General features: G+C 40.2%; 1 protein-coding gene across 1 annotated transcript in view; it reads left to right on the top strand.

The window, feature by feature from the left end:
* The window catches only part of LOC125882582 (chemokine-like protein TAFA-2), a 116,118-nt gene extending 103,274 nt beyond the window's left edge, over positions 1-12,844 (top strand). The window contains exons 4-6 of the mRNA XM_049566370.1: positions 2,644-2,768; positions 4,024-4,080; positions 12,181-12,844. Of these exons, the coding sequence (XP_049422327.1) occupies positions 2,644-2,768; positions 4,024-4,053 (155 nt within the window). The 3' untranslated portion in view covers positions 4,054-4,080; positions 12,181-12,844. The remainder of the gene's footprint in view (positions 1-2,643; positions 2,769-4,023; positions 4,081-12,180) is intronic.
* The last annotated feature ends 4,414 nt before the right edge of the window (positions 12,845-17,258 follow it).

Genomic DNA, 17,258 nt, shown 5'->3' with positions numbered 1-17,258 from the left:
CTCCCCAGTTCCCATCTTCAACACATGGATATGACAAGGATCTCAACACCTTGTGTGTTTGAATACTCAAAATAGATGTGTTGCCACTCAAAAGGCAAAGCTTACATCATTTACCTGAGACAGCTGTCAAGATGTGACATGACTTGTTGAGATACAGCTATGATGATTTGATTGGTATTTTAGGAGAGATGCTTTGTTTCAGGCTTATAACGTTATAGATGTGAGCTTGAAACACAAAGTACGTCCTAAAATAAAAGTCTGCAAATGTTCAGAGTTGAGCATGAAGCAATGTTCATATAGACACTTGATTTTCTTTACATGACGGTGGCAACAAAACAGCTTGGACAAAAATAGGGCAATTTGTAGGTCGAAATTAACATCATAAATACTAAATGACACTTCCAGTCACGATCCTTTGCCAAGCATCTACCAGAAGATTTATATCGTTGAAAACAAGCAGCAAAGTCCAGGGCTGAAAAATGAAGCCAACACGGAAACGCCAAAAACTGCAGTTCCTCTAACGGCCACTAGAGGCTGGCTCCAAGAGCGAGTCAATCCCCATAGTCCTCCATGTTAAAATGCTCAACTTTACGGCAGAAAATGTTTACAGCCTGGTACAAAAAACAGTTTCGGTCTCTAACTCTCTAGCTAATTTCCTTGTTTATGACAACTTAGTCTGAGTGGGCGGAAGTTCGCTACATAGATCAGCCTCTCATTGGGCGGAATGAGCCACTCGCTGAAGTCCCGCCCTACCACCTCCAGTTGTGTAGCAGTTTTCAACACGTCCTTTACTAACTTTTGCGGTGTTTGATCTTGCGGGGATGTAGCCATTTTTCTGCCATGGTTCGCGTCCTGTAGGCGATATTTTTCTGGGTGTGTTACACCAAAACCTGTTTCCTCCCGGCAATATTTTTGCAAGCGCACCGTTGCTGGCACCACCAAGAACGACTGTGATTGGTTGAAAGAAACAAAAAAAGCCAGGGCGTTTTTTTCTTCAATCTTAAAGTGAGAGTCGGTGCAGCCAGACCTTTCTTTCCTTGAGAAAGGTCTGGTGAGCGAGACTAATGACAACTATACAGGGGATGAACTCACCCATTTATACTTTATTAAGCCTTAAAGTTACGCATATTTTAGGGCATGGCTGCTTTGAGTGACAGGCTGTCTGCAAATTGTCACCTCGGGCACTCAATCCCAACTCGTCAAATACCACCCATATGTCAGCTAACCTAAACATCAAAATGTGACATGCTAGGTAGTCCCTTGTGTCAGTTTTGGACATTCACAGATGGTGTCTCAATTGACGCTTGTCACATGCACTGTGTCTTTTGAAAATACATTCTGTTTTCACAGGAAATGTACAGGTTCTTCTTATTACATGCATACCATCTTTTTCAAATAAACTTACGACGTTTTTTACATTTATTTCCTTAATTTTAGGCAACAAAAGTCCCTCGTTAGGTTAAGATGACAAAGTCATGGTTTGGCTTAAATTAAGTATGGCTGTCATGAACATAATGTCACATCATGTGACATAGGGCGTAACACACATCCTAAGCATAGTAGGCTACGTATACTAGCACATGACATTGTTATTAAAATAACTCCACTGACTTTTGGTTTTACACAGGAAACAAAAAGTGGGCTCCTGGGTGAAAGTCTGCTGTTTGTTTGACCTATCCACCTCTACTCCCACCCACCCTCTATGGACTTGCTCACTCTTTACACTACAGTAGTTGCCAGCACTGTCACAAATAGCTGCCACCTAATGCCTGCAAAATGTGTCTCCGTATGTCAGTGTCTGAAACCGACATCCACTGAAAAAAGCGACGATATTTGACGAGTTTGGTTGTGGCTGGTGGTGTCAGGTGTAACTGTCGCCAGTGTGTATCTAACTGCCGCAAAAGGATCCTCTGTGCGTCAGCACCTGATGCTGAAATCACTGACAAAGCGGCTGTATTTGACGAGCTGGGATTGAGAATAGGCTGGGCTTTTAGGCAGATTTACCCCTGACTCCTGCACAACCTCAACCTCTCGTCCAAATATGGTCACTTCTGGCCCCATCTCCCCAAAAAAGATGGCGACAGCTGAAATGCTAAACTCAAGGCTTCAAAACAGGAATCCACAAACCAATGGGTGACTTCAAGTGTTACCAATTACTAGTTACCCTGTTAAAACTGTAATAAATAACACAATAACACAACGTAAGTTATTACATTTGATCACTTCTTGATTACTTTTCTAACAAATGTTTTAAACAGAGCAATACAACTGAAAAATGTCTAAAATATTGGCATGCTGGCCGGCATGTTTTAGTTGTTCATCACAGCTGTTTTGTTGCCACAGTCAGTAGGACTGGATTAATTTCGTCCGTAAATGTGTTTTCCAAAACAGCATCATTTAGCTTTTACTTGTTGACAATAATTGTAACACATTTTTTTCATAATTTTAAGTTTTCAAAATAGCTTTTTTTCTTTTTGTTTAAATTTATTTTCATGTCATTTTTATATCATAGAAAGAAATCATCCACAAATATTGTTCTTAGGTTTTTGTGTACACAGTTAACACTAGCTTAGAGAATTACAGACAACACCAATAAAAATATCTCTGACTGATTGCTCTCCGACCTCTACGTCTCTCTACCAGCCTCTATAGTGGAGCAGAAGTGGTGGTGTCAGATGCATCCGTGCCTTGACGGGGAGGAATGCAAAGTTCTTCCTGATCTGAAGGGCTGGAGCTGTGCTACAGGGAACAAGATCAAAACTACTAAGGTAGGTTAAAGAAACAAACAGTGCCACTTTCAAAAACCATCACTGATAAATGATAAAATGATTGTTAATTAAACGTCAGTTAATAGTTATTTAACTGGTCACAAACAATGACACAATAATTACTAAAGGTAAATGATGATATTTTAACAGTTTATTGCTGCACACTACATTTTATACATCGTATTAAATATTTGTTAATGGCTTGTAAACTGTCTATTAACATTATTTGGGTGGATATTATAAAGTTGCACCTGATTATTCTAGCACTAATAATAATTAGTCAATATTATTATTAATTCTATTGTCTTGTAACAGTAAAAAAACTATTAATTGAAGTTTAATTAATTATTAATTTACCATTTATTAATGAGGGTTATTATTAAGTATTTAACAAGCTAGTGGGCATCACTGCTGCCAAAAAGACGCTGGCTCTACACTGGCAACCTCCTCACACAGTTACAAAGCTCAGCGGATTAACACATACACTGATATAATTACTATGGAGTGATGAGAGTACATGGTGCGCGTACCGATACTATCTCAGCATGGAAAGCGATGGCAAATAAAATCTAGGATTTGCTGTAATCATCATTACATCAATTTTGGTTTATTGTGTTTTGCTTGTATAAATCTGAGGCCAAAAAAAAAAAGTATTACCACACAAGCACTTTTATGATATTCGAACCTGTTGAATGTGACCTCGCACACTTCAAACTCCTCAAAGTCAACCGGCTGCAGCTTGTCTAACAGTCTTCCTCCCTGCCTTTACCTAAAAACAGCTAGTGTTTGCAGTCGCTGCTTAGACCCCTCTGGGGCCTGTAATCAATGGGCTGCCATGTCTCCTTAGCACTTTCAGGCCACTTTGAGCACCCAAACTGGCCAATTACTCACTCCAATTACCTGCTTTTAACGTTGTAACATGAGGCGTGTATCCTTCACTGTGTTATGACGACCCGTAGACTTCAGTTCTGCCTCTCTCCATGTACTTAATTATTTAAACTGGCCGCACCACACCTGCCTGGAGCCGGGAGCCTGGAGCCTGGGGCTATTGATTCAGGGACTTGTCGGGACCTCAAAATGGGATATATTTATATAATTTTTTTTTCTTTTACTGGTCCAGGGTTTTGAGACGAGCCTGTCTAACATCAAGAGACAGATTTTGTTAATTTTGGTAACTTAGATGATGATAAGGCTGTAGAGTATGAGAATTAACATATCTTTTCCTTTGTTGTCTTCTCTGTGAACGCCTGGAAAGATTTCTGCCGACAGAGACCAGCTCTGGTAACGTCAGATGCTTCGCAGCGCAGTCCAGGTAATAAATCTGCTTTTATATTTGAAGGTTTTACGTCTCTTTTTATTGTGGTCCTAACTTACAAATGAAAAATACAGAGAAATCCCCAGCAGGGACCATTAATGTGTCTCATTATTACCTCATTGCACAAAAAGAATGTGTGCATATTATTTACTACACATCGTCATTCCTCACTGTCATTAAAACAGACAAGGCAAACGGTATCATTAACCACTTTTCCCAGTGGTGTAACTCCACCAGAGAGAGGAGCACGAGAAGAGGTGTACGATCCACAAAGACAACAACAACCTGTTCAAAGCATTAGCATTACCCAGTGGATTTATCTCGCACACCTTTGAACTCAGCAAGAGAAACAAGTTTCTTAAGTTTTAAATCTTTCTGCAGGCTGTCTGAAGCAGCGGGAGGTCAGACTTTCTTGTTCACCTCTGCAGAGCGTTTGGGAAAACAGCACAACATAAACATGGGACCTCCAGCTATACCGACCTCTGTTGCTCTGTATCATAAGTGCATTCATTCACACTGGAGACACCTTGAGAATTCACAGTGTAAACAAAGCAGTGACTGGCTACTACAAATCTCACGACACAGCAGGGAATACAGTCTGTCAGTGTGGAGGAAATCTCACAGTGATGAACAGGGTCTGACATGCAAAGATGCTGAGCTGCAGCATTACAATCTGGGCAGTTAGAGCTACATTTGAAATTCACATTTTGGACTTGTAAACAGTGGGGACGGATTGATATGGGTAGATAACCTTATTATAATTTTTTAGACTAATACTGGGACTGCAATTCTGTATGCCATTTTTTTTTAAAGATCCTTATCCTTTGTATTAAGCAATAAATCATTTTATAGTATGACCAACACAACACTAAATACAGTTAACATCTAAACTGCTCATCTGTGTGGGCCAGGCCTACATGGTTGTGTTGGAATGAGATGAATTGATGCATGAATTGATAAGGATAACACATAAAAACAGAATGATGAGAAAAGACATTGAACTGTTTGCTCTGGTCATTTGATTGGTGCAAAGAACACACTCACTAAGTTTGAGAGCGCTTACCCTAGTCTTACACCCATTTTACATATTAAACACAAAAATCCAACTGTACACCAACACAGATTTCTTTCTGACTAACATTATCTTAATTAGTATGTTAATTCATAGTAAACCAAACTTCACTCGAACTCAACACAAACAAAATCAAACTCACCGAAACCATTTTTTTTTAACCAGGAAGTCTGTTCTATTAATGTGTGCTTATTCCTCCTTTTTCTATAAATGATTACTTTTTTTGATGAATGGGATGTTTCCCAGTAACCACGTTAACAGTGAAGTGGCGGTGGGCAATGCAAGAAGAAAAGATGCAGTGTCTTGTTTTGTGTGATAAGTTACAAACTCGTCTACATTTCAATGATTCCTCACCAATAGACAGATACACAGAATAATGTAGTAGTGGCTCCAGACAGATTTAATTCTTTTGTTTTTGGACCAAAACTGGCTCTTCTGGTAGTAAAGGTTGCTGACCCCTGGTTTATACAGAGGTAAGGCTGCTACAACAGTTAAAATGGCTGATTAAAATGGAAATGCCCTTTCTTCTTTTGCTCTGTTTCTATGGAATAACATAGCATTATTTAGCTATGGAATTGTAAAAATCTTCAATCACAGTACTATATTATAACTTGTAACTTCAAGCCTTACAAACATGTAATATTAACATCATCATAAACATGTTGCTCCTCCCTCAGCCTCTAGACCGTGGTCGGGAAGCACACAGTCTGCTCCGATCATCGACACCTGTCTGCTCTCAGTGAACCCACAGTTTTCTCTGTCCCACTTGACCACACACACGTTATAGTAAATGATGTAATATTTAAACACATGGATTGCACTTAAATCTGGTATTATTCACAGTAATTCACAGAACAGTTCTAATAACGATCCATCATAGAGACAACCATCTCTGAATGTTTTCTAATCTCCTTTCATAGAACTGTGGCACACATTTAAGACTCACTTTGATCACTTAAGCGGATAAAAATAAAATCATAAAAACTAAACTCTTAATTAAACAAGAAGTCCTGCCTGACATTTCTCACTTTTGAAATGCAAATAAAAATGAGGAAGGGGACAAAACAAGTAAAGAAATAAATAAAGAAGAAGAAAAGGAATCCCATTGGTCATGTTACTTACATCTCTGTGATGTACAAACAACTGAGAGGAATGTTAATGTGCATAAAAAATGTGTAATAAACTCAGTCCACCTTGACCAGATATTTGTGAATTTTAAGGAGCATGTCAGTTTCTGCATTCTACATATTTAATGATCTATCTCTGTTCAGTCATCAATCAAGGGAGCGTCAGGTGGTAGGTTAAAGTATCTTCATCGTTATTTTTTTGCATGCCAATATTGCCTTTGAGGTTCTACCTTCTGAGTTTATTACTTGTGAGATATTACTTATGCACAGAACATCAGATCTAACAGGGATTAAGGTGCTGAATACCTCCTCTAAAGTCTGCTGTGTACTCTTCCAACAAGTGATCAAAACAAAGCAGCGCCAGGCTATACGGTAATGATTTGCATTATTCATCTGGTATTGCCTCCAACAATCAGAGTCAGTGGTTCTGTGACGCCTCTGCAAAGCTCATAAAAAGTGTTATCTCACACTGCCACTTGGGCCAATCACGGTGCAAAGTATTCTGTAGTGCAACTTTACATTGAATATTCTGCGACTCAAAGCACTGTTTGCACCGTGGGTGTGTTTGTATCAGATGCAGATTTTCATGTCGTAGTAACATGTGAGCCTGACAGTGAAATACAGATTTTTCTTGTCCTCCTGCTATCTTATGTTCTCCATTGCCCACCTACTAAATTAATACTAAAATCAAATTCAAATTAATGCAGAACGACATGTCGCCTACAAATTTCCCTCAAGAACAGTCACAGTAACACTGTATAGGCGAGACACGGGTAAAAACATTTTGCTTTTCTGTCAGAGTAGGGGAAAGAAAATGTCCAAAATACACATTCAGGTGTTTATTTTAGTTCAGATTTCTTTTCTGGAAATGTGTGCAAAAAGTGCATTTTTAATTAGACAATGCCTCATTAGCATATTTAGACACAACTCAGAAAAGTTGTAATACAAGAAAAAAAAAAGTCTTAACATGAGTGATCAGCTGAAGAAGTTTCATGGTGATATTTCATAGTTAATTTTTTCTACCCTATTCACCTGTACAGTCTTACTTTTGCTCTAAAAGTCTTTTACAATAAATATCTTTAAAGGCCATTTTCTCAGTTTGTTCTCATACTCTGAGCCAAAAATCTCCACTTGAGTAGTCCTAAGTTTTATTCCAATCTATATCCCTAAGATTTTTTTCAGAGGGGTTTGTTCATATGTCATTCAAATGGCCAAAATTGATTTTTTTTATGGCTGTTGACATTGTTTTCTGAGTTATGGAGTGATTAAAAGATATATCTAAAACAGTGGTTCCTACCTGGTCCAGCCACAGGGTCCAGATTTCTCCTTAGGTATTAGTTCAAGGTCCACACAGTTCAATACATTCAGTGTCATACTTCTGGTTGGCCTTGTCGTCAAGCTAGTTTGCTGTCTCTGTTAAGTAGCTGTCTGTTAGTCACTCACTCTGCAGCAGGAAACAGCACAAATAAAAGCTCTGTGCCAAAAATTCACTGTACTTAAAAATTAAGAATGTTTTTTACTAAGTTGACACATTGTAGTCCATTCAGAATGGACCCATGACCCACTTCTGAACCGCGACCCACCAGTTGAGAAACACTGATCTAGAAGTCCCCCTGTAAAAATGTTTGACAAAAACGTTTCAACAAAGTGACACAAGAATTTTGAAGCTGGCTTTATCCAATGTTCAGATTTCTGATGTGGAAATAGAGTGAAGCAAATGTGGAAGGTGGACTATTGCAAGCACTGTAAGTTATTAATGCAGAAAACTGTGGATTGGGCTGCACTGCCAGATGCAAATCCAGAGCTTCATTACAGACTAGGGATGCACGTGATTAGTCATCTTAACGATTAAACATCTGCCCCTGCACTAGTCAGCAAGGTAAAGGCTTCAGGAAGTTCATGGAATATGTTGAGCCTGAATACACCTTTTTTTAGACTAGTCGACAAGTCTTAATTACAATTTTGTTTAGTAAGTTAGTTGCCAGGAACATCACTATTACAGACCCCCCAGATTTAATGCTTGAAGTGAGGGTTAACGACTGCACCGAGAACACTGGCCTCAATTGTGTTCCTCACTTGCTACATCTTTTCAATTCCCCCAAAAGAGCCAATATGCCACCAATATGCAAGCTAATAAGCAACTAGTTAATGGTGAATATTTGAACCTGAATATAAAGTACCACAGTCACTGTAAGTTGTGATTTGTGGCAATAGTTACCCAGTAGGCCTGACATTAAAACTGAATTTGATGAACCTGCAGTGTTTCTGCTTTCTGTTTTTGCTGATTTCACAGGCAGATTCTCACATAAAAATCCTGCCTGGTGCAGCTTTAAAATGCCCGTACTATGAAACCTCAGACTCGGTAGTCACAACACAAAACATATTGCTGAGAAGGATACTGTGGTGTGCCAATTACACGGCTGAATTACACAAACACAAGCCCATGCACCTGCTGTGTTAAATCTTTCAGCCAACCTCACTTCAGGCACTAAATGGAAATGAATCCTTTGCCAGTTAAATTAGCACTTGTCAGCCACCAATTAAACGAACGCAACACCCACTGAAGACTTAGTTTTCCTCTCAGTATTTTTAGCATTGTTTCAGACAGTCACTCAAATACTGTTAATGATTTCCCCCCCTCCTGAAGTGAGGCACGGTGTATAGATCCATCTCTGAAGACATTTTCTCTTCTGACAAGAAGCAGCTCTGCTCTTTGTCTTTTCGGCGTGGAATTATTCTCAAATTAGTACCACATTAATCACAGTGACAGCTGAGAATGTAAATGACTCTGTAAAGGGAAGAATTTATTACAGCCGGTACAGGGAACAGCAAAGTGCTGCAACAACCTAAATTTATGGAAACTCTTTACCCTGTGTTTGATATGATTATGCAGGTTTTCTTGTCAAGTGATGGCCTGATGGTTTTTGGATTGTTTTGCTTTTCTGCATAATTGAGGATGATTTATACGACACTGTGCAGCGCGGTGCTGCTGCTCTGGCGTGTTCTGTGTCAAACGACTCATTTGTGAATTAATCTAACCAGGCTGTCAGAGCTGTGTGTTCCCTATCAAAAGTTCAGCATCCATAATGGAGCCTTACAAGTTCGACGATGGCTTCAGTCAGTCCGTCAAACCTACGTGGCAGCTGCCAGACGGTTGGAATCGATAGCGGACGTCATTATGAAGGTTGTTATGTTATGTTCCTCGAGAGCCTTTTCCAGAATGTACTTTTGGAGGAGCAGAGGAGCTGCCAGTCAGCCACTGGGCTTCATGACAGGCAATTTAATCTCAAGGAGAATGGAGGTCTTCAGAGTATCTGACAGCATCGAACTAGGGGAGAGAAAACCTCGGTGTGAAGCACAAACCCAACTCACTAGCATCCTTCATCCTGAATACTGCCCAACACCCTAACGGAGAGATCGATGTGCTGATACATGAAGCCAATATAAGTCTTTTATGAGATTCTGGAGTGATACTGAATCTGAAAGAATTCCACAACTTGACCTTTATACTTGACTGTTGTCTTTCACTCTGTCAGAAGGACTGCACCGCATAGAGAGCAGCCCGACCTGAACCCTGCAGGTTGACTGGGGCAAGATTTTTTCCGACACTGGTGCTAAAACGATACTTTTAAAACGGCAACGGTGCTTCAACAGAACTCGAACCTGGACTTCTAAAAAATAAAACACAAACCATGTCAATGACACCCGACACACACACACATGCCTGAGGCAACGCTTCTCACACGGGCTCTGCAGGTGTGCTATCCTGTTAACAAGGGTGCCAAACCTAAAAGTAAGGGGTTCTGCAACACAAACGCACTGCTCAGTAAAGTGGTGTGGCCTGGGGAGTTTCTTTTGTCTTCGAGTACAGGTTAAAAAAAAAAGGCTAAGCTAAAAGGGCATTCCATGACGCACTGCGCCTTCTCCGTTTGTATTTTAGTCAATTACAATGTCACGTGTCATCAGCTTGCACTGTATGAACATTTACTGGCCCCTGCCCAACCACTGGGCAGGGTGGACCTTGATGTTGTTAGTTTTGATATTCTTTTACCAAAATACATTATCAGTTTTCAGGCAATTACAATGATGTTTTTCACTTGCTAGCATCATACAATAATGGCAATATCCATCCAGTCAACATTATACAGTTGGAATAGGCAATTTAATTTTAACATCATTGGACACAAATCCTATATTGAACTGTAATCACACTGTGATTCAAGTGGTCTGAGAGAAAACTAGACTCGGCTCTTGGCTCTGTTTTCAGGCATGAGAAAATCTAGCCTGTTAGGGAGACTTTGGCCAATCACGGGTCACTTCAATAGAGGGCATTTCTACTCGCAGTTCTACAAATGCATGCACATGCGCATGTCCCTTCAGTGAGAGCCTGATCAATGGCAGAAAATCCTGCAGAGAAAGTTGCTATTCCAGCATTGACAACAACTGCAAATTAACCCAAAGAAGGAAAGCTGACTTTAAAAAACAAAAACAGAACCAAAAGGAGAGTCTGACAATAAACACGCATCAGTATTGGTGAAGCGATTCAAAGACGATGGAGAAAATTTTGCTGATAGTTTAGCCTTCTGCTAACCGGAGCCAAAGGCTCACAGCTGTGGCCCCATGTTCATCACAGTGTGTCACACCCCATCACCATAGACCACCTCATAAAGAAGAGCGGGCAGCAGCTCCAGAGAGCCGCAGCAACCCAAATCCAGCAAGCATAAACCCCAGCTACAGGTGACTAGACAGCCCCGACTCCCCACTGGATCAGCAAACTTTCTGTTGCTGCCATTGCACAGGTTAGACCCTGCAGTATCACTGGCCACCAGCCTGGTGTGACACCTGGTTCTGGGGGTTTTCCACTTGCAAAATTCAAGCCGCTACAGCCGCTGACCGAAGGTCCATCTCCAAAGCTGCTGCCTGCTTTCCTCCTGGAAAAGAAGTAGTGGGAAGCAAGGTGGAGGCACCATGGGGTGGCTAGCTAATTCTTGTCTCATTTATGGTCTGATAAACAGAGAGAGAGAGCCAGGCAAGGAGGGGCTGTGTGAAAACACTTCGGTCAACTCTAGAATGAAATAAGATTAAATAAATCAATGTATGGGAAACACTGTATTAAGTGTGCACATGCCTTTGATTGTCTGGTGGGAGGGGCTTAGGACAGAGAGGGAAGGGTTTGTCCACATTTCTGTCTACCCCAGCTTTAATCAGGAGATTCCCAAATACAATGACAAAAGCATTCCTGCTCCTAATCACACAAACCCTTCTGAATTTAGAGACTCCATGGCCTAGACCTGTAGCACCACCCTTATGATAAACTACTTCTAAGCCTCCACAAAAAGAAAACTGTGAGCATGCAGTTTGTTTCATCCAACTCTTCTCCAGTATGAAGCCTCTTAAGGCCTCTGGCTGGGGTTTTAGACCTTTAGCCTTATTTTTCATCTGAAGATAATGAGCTTTCTCACAGTGGCAACCATTAAAAATAAACTGCAAGAATAAAAAGAGCCTCCAGTGTTGAATAATGCATCTGATTTTGTAGCTGCTTTGCCAACAGCTTTGACATGTCAATCAGTGTGGGTGGGAGTCTCATGTCTTCCTTCTCGGATCTTCTGTTGATAAAGTTGAGTTTTATTACTTTGGGTCGTGCCCTTTTCTTTTTCTGCTCAGCCATGGTATCAGTCTCTGCTTATGTCAAGTGCTCGGCTTCATTGTGTTACACCACTCAGATAAAGAGAGGCAGGCGTTTGTGTACAATATCGATGAAAATGATGTGAAGTACCATTCAAACACACAAATATATTCAGTGTTGCTTGTGGGGGTGAGCTTCTTAGATGGAGTTTTGATGTTAGTAGTATTCTGATGGCTCTGATCTGATTTTAACACATTTTCTTTCTGCCACAGGTGAACCAACAGGTCCGGTCTTTGTCGGATCATCAAAAGAGAAGTAATGCAAAGGACCTTTCTGTAAATAGAGACTTCCTTTCTTCTGGACTGCAATTAATCTTTGAAAGAACTCTGAATGCTTCTTCTTGAACTCTATGGACATCAAGCCCTGATCATTCAGCTCTTCTTTTCGGAGGACTCCATATGATTAGCCTTACGGGACCGCAGGATTTATTCTCTGACATTGTACTGCTTATAGTGGGATACAACGGTGAACTTTGCCTATGTGTTGATTTCTAGAGTAATATGTCCTCTACGGGGGATTTGTATCACAGGTTGACCGGAGAGAATGGCAGGTCAGTGTGTTGTAAGCATCGCAAATATTCAATACAAAATGTGATTTTGTTTTCTCAGTCGATTGTGGCTTTCTTCTCTAACAACGTGTAGTTTCAAAGGTTCAGATAAAGATTAAAATACGTGGCTGAGCAGCAGTTATTCAGGGTGATTTTCAAAGAAATACACAACCACATTCATCAGTGTGTCATTCATACTATGCGCCACAGCACAGAAAGGGAAAACAGACCTTATTTAGCTAATACTCAGCATAAACCCACTACACATTATGAGGAACGCTGACCTAAACCAGTGCTGTGGAAAGGTATAAACTGATCAAACCTACCAGCTGTTAACGGACAGAAAGTTGGATCCGGTCGTGGTTTATCTTTCCTTTGAAAATCACTCTGCCATTTCCTGCCGCTTCTGCCAGATTTTCTTTTTGTATCACAGCTCTGGAGTTCAGATTCTAGACAACAGAAGTGTAAATTAAACACACAGCATCTGGTCACTGGCTGTGTGATGACAACAATGTTCCCAAAACTGTTTTTGACTAGTGACTCCAGTATGATTTGCTGATCACCTCTCAGTAGGTATCGCTGACACTTCCTTTGTCTGTGTAAGTGATGACATCAGTAATAAACTATGGTTGTGTAACTAAAGCCATGTGTCTTCTAAGCATCTGTGCGCTAACAATGACTGGTTTTTGGCCACATTAGCAGCATGGCTCATGGGATGGCAAGGCCAGTCTGTCTGTTATTGGTATTGGCAGGGTATGCCTTGTTGAATGTCATCAGCCTATCTGCAAATAACATGACATTCACCAATGGCAACGTTTTTCTGTTTTGTGTAACGGCATCCCGCCGTCAAGGGACAATAGAAAACATGTTTAGGACGAACAGAAAACAGAAAAAGGTGCATCTAATATCACTGTGGATAAAAAAATAGGGTTGTCACTATATCAGAATTTTAAACTTAAATACAATAGTACAACAAAAAAATGATCCTCGATACCCATTTCAATACCATGGCAAAAGGGAGCTTTAAAAAGGGTGTTTTAAATAACAACCTGCACACAGTGCTGGTACAGAAAAAGTCACTGAGCACACACCTTCAATCACATTGAGAGTTTGTTGCCCTAACAGCCACAGGTTTAGCACCAATACATTTTCTTCTCCTTTAAGTGCATTTCCATCCACTCGTTTTTATGTGCATTTTCCATCAGTGCATAAAAACCCTGATTGGAAATGTCCAAAATTCTAAAAACATCTCTAAATACTGCAAAAACGTTTTTATGCTAGGGGGAAGCTGAAATGTAAATGCAACTCTGTGCAATGGAAACATTCAGTGAATAAATGATGACATACAGTCAGGAAGTAGAGTCACTGCAAAGGGCAGTGCGAGCGCTCTTCATTGTCTCTCGAGGCTTTTAACAGCTCATGCATGCACACAGGACTGTTAGCAGAACTCTTCTTAGAGCACATAGTTGTAATATAAGCTGTTCAAAACTCTCTTTTTCCATTGTCCAGTGTGCTCTCTGTTATTACAGAACAAAAATTAAACATGACTGTTTTGTTTCTGCTCCAATTTTTCACAAGTTTAAGATAAAGATCTAAGACATTTTCATGCACTTAAGACATATTTCTCTTACAGAAGTGCATTACACTCACTGAATAAATAAAAAAAATAGACACATTGTCTCGTAATTACGAGATCTTATGTCGTAATTCTGACTTATCTCAATGCGCTTCTGTAGTCTACAGATATAATGCTTTTATTCTGAAAAATGTTGACCGGAAGTACCTTCCTTGTGTTTCTCAGCAGACTCACTTTACAAATCAGCTTACGTTAACGTTATTACGATATCAGCGAAAGGCCTATTGTAGTACGACATAACATTTCACTAATGTAAGATGTCTCCAATGATGTTTACCTGAATTTGGCAGTACATCCAACCGGCTTCACAACTGCAGAAGTCAGTTATGACAATGAACTCCTGTCAGGTCAAGACCCTAATGAGGACAATGAGCCTACAGATAAATATCTCTGAGATGGTTTCTCATAGTTTGTACAGAAATTCTTCAGTTGTAAAAACCAATTATTGCATCAATTGTTTGGGTAGCTAGTCTTACACGATTTTGCAGGTGAAGACACTGGATGTGAAGGTCCTGAGCTGGTGTAGCGACACGTGGTCTACTGTTGCAAGGCTGGTTGGATGTGCTGCCAAATTCAGGGAAACATCATTGGAGACATCTTATGGGAGTGAAATGAACATTTAATTGGCGGGCAACAGCTCTGATGGACATTCCTGCAGTCGGTACGCTCCCTCAAAACTTGTGACATCTGTGTCGTGTTGTGTGATCACATTTTAGAGCGGCCTTTTGTTGTGACCATCCCAAGACACACCTTGGTAGTAATGATGCTGTTTAATCAGTATCCTGATATGCCACACCTGTCAGGTGGATGGCTTGTCTTGGAAACAGGAGAGGTGCTCACTAAGACAGATTTTAAGAAATTTGCAACCCAAATTTGAGAAAAATACCTTTTCAAATAACCCTTGAAAAATGGGAGCAAAAACAGTGTGTTGCATTCAATTTTTTTGTCCATTGTTTTCCTTGATCTGAGGTTTGACTAGCACTCGTTTAATTCTGTCATCTCATCACGCCTTTGTTTTCTGCAGACTTTTGACTGGAGAAATAAGTTGAAAAGTGCATAAATTCACATTTAAATTGGCTGATTTTCTAAAAATTTGGTTAAAATTTGTACTGCATTTTTCATCTGTGCAGCCTTGGATTAAAAATCTGACTGTAGATTTGATTTTTTTCATATCTTTTGTACTTTGGATACTGTAAATTTACAGAGACTGTATCGTTTTAAACACGAAGTATAGAAAAAGTAATGTTGATGCTTTTGACAACTTTAGTTGGAAACACATTCCAATGTTTTTAACACACACCACTATGGCCTGCGGCTATGCATCATTTTGCTGAGCTGTTGATTGTGTATGTTGTGTTTAATTGATCCAGTCTTTTATTATCTGTTAATAACTTTCACTGAAAAAACAGTGTATGAGCCCGTTGGTGAATAGGAATGTTGCTGTACAGAAATTACCAATCCATATTTTTCAGACCCCCGACAGCTGCAGAAAAAGTTTAAAGTGGCCCGATGACAGAATGTGAGTTCAATCAAGTTCAATCAGCTGCTTGCCTGTCAGCCCTAATTCCCCGGTAACATCAAGGGTCCTTTACAAACTTGTTACCTCAGAGGGGGATCCTCAAGTTATCAAATCAACAGCCAGAGTAGGTTTTCAGCAACTTTAAAAAAGGCCTGTCATGACTCATGTTATCACAGTGGGTGAAATCACGCAGTGTGAAGTGAAGCGTTTTGATGTAAACCAGCAGGCAAAATGGTCACTTTATTTTGAAATGCACAGCCCTGCAATAGATTTCTAACTGCTTTGTGGTTTCTTGTTAAATTGTTTCAAATGATTGTCTTTTTTATTTCACCCTGCCTTCCACAACAAGAGCACCATCTGTTATCCTCATGTTGACCCATTCTGAGTCCAATCGTGCTCGGAAAAAAATGAAACAATCCTGTGAATAATGACTGTATCTCTTTGTTTATCCTTTGAGGGGAAGTGTTAGCACTTGCTCCTCCTGAAATGCTCCAAAATTACAAGATGGTGCTTCATCAAAAAAGAGACACAACAATTCTCTGGCTAGATACGAGACAACAACACCAACAACACAGGTTTTTAAGGTTCAGCTTGACTTACTCTTTCCAAAGACATCACTATCTGTGACTGCTAACAAATGTCAATAAATCTGTTCAGCAATCACGGAACAAAAGATGCTCCATTTAACTTCAGAACTTGCCAAAGAATCATGGTGCTTTGGTGTTTTCTTCAGCATCACAGTAGTCCAGTGGTAACAGTCTGTGCATCCATGGGTACTGTGCAAACATGAACTGCTAATACATGCACATACACACACATACTTGTTGCTTAAGCTTAATGATCAATGAACAAAGGTCAGCTATCCATCATCACACATGCCGCATGTGTTGCACCCTCAAATTCATTGTTTTCAATGTAGATGCTTGGCAGGTGCTCTCAAACACCAGAGCAACACCGGCGTCGTGTATACACATTCCCGAGCGGCCATTTTTCAGGGTGTGACAGCTGCGCCCCAAGATGAACTGAGTTCAACTTTTGGATTGCAGCAGGACGCACCGCATGTCATGTGATGAGGACAGAATATAGGATCCTTAAATGTTGATTTAAAAAAATATCAGCCATGCATAATTCCTAAAATAATTCAATAATGTAAACGTAAGTTCAATAAACTCAAATAACCATTTTTTATGCAATCATTAAATGATGTGTTACCTGTGAGCTAGTTCAGGCAGTCAATTCAAGCTGCACTGATTCATTCACATGTGTCACACCTCACTCTCCATATAACATCTACATACCCTCTCAATCTGGTGGTCTATAAACTGCAGAAATTTCCCTCTGCCTTGTCAGTGCCACTGCTGCCCTACATCAGTATTACTGCCTGCTCTTTCCACCCTACCTCCACCCCAGCATCCACCTGCAGCCTCCAGCTGAGGAGGGCAAGGATATTTAATCATCACTCCCCAATACCTGATGTAAACATATCTGTGGGGAGTGATGAGGCCGGAGTCTAGACGCCAACAACTAACTGTGTTCTGCTGTTGTATTAAACATTTCAAACGTGAGTTGTCTCTAAACTGCTGCAACA

This window comes from Epinephelus fuscoguttatus, linkage group LG22 (genome assembly GCF_011397635.1).
Source record: "Epinephelus fuscoguttatus linkage group LG22, E.fuscoguttatus.final_Chr_v1".
In the NCBI taxonomy this organism is placed as follows: Eukaryota; Metazoa; Chordata; class Actinopteri; order Perciformes; family Serranidae; genus Epinephelus; species Epinephelus fuscoguttatus.
The sequence above is the reverse complement of the archived record's forward strand: the minus strand, read 5'-3'. Positions and strand labels throughout refer to the sequence as shown.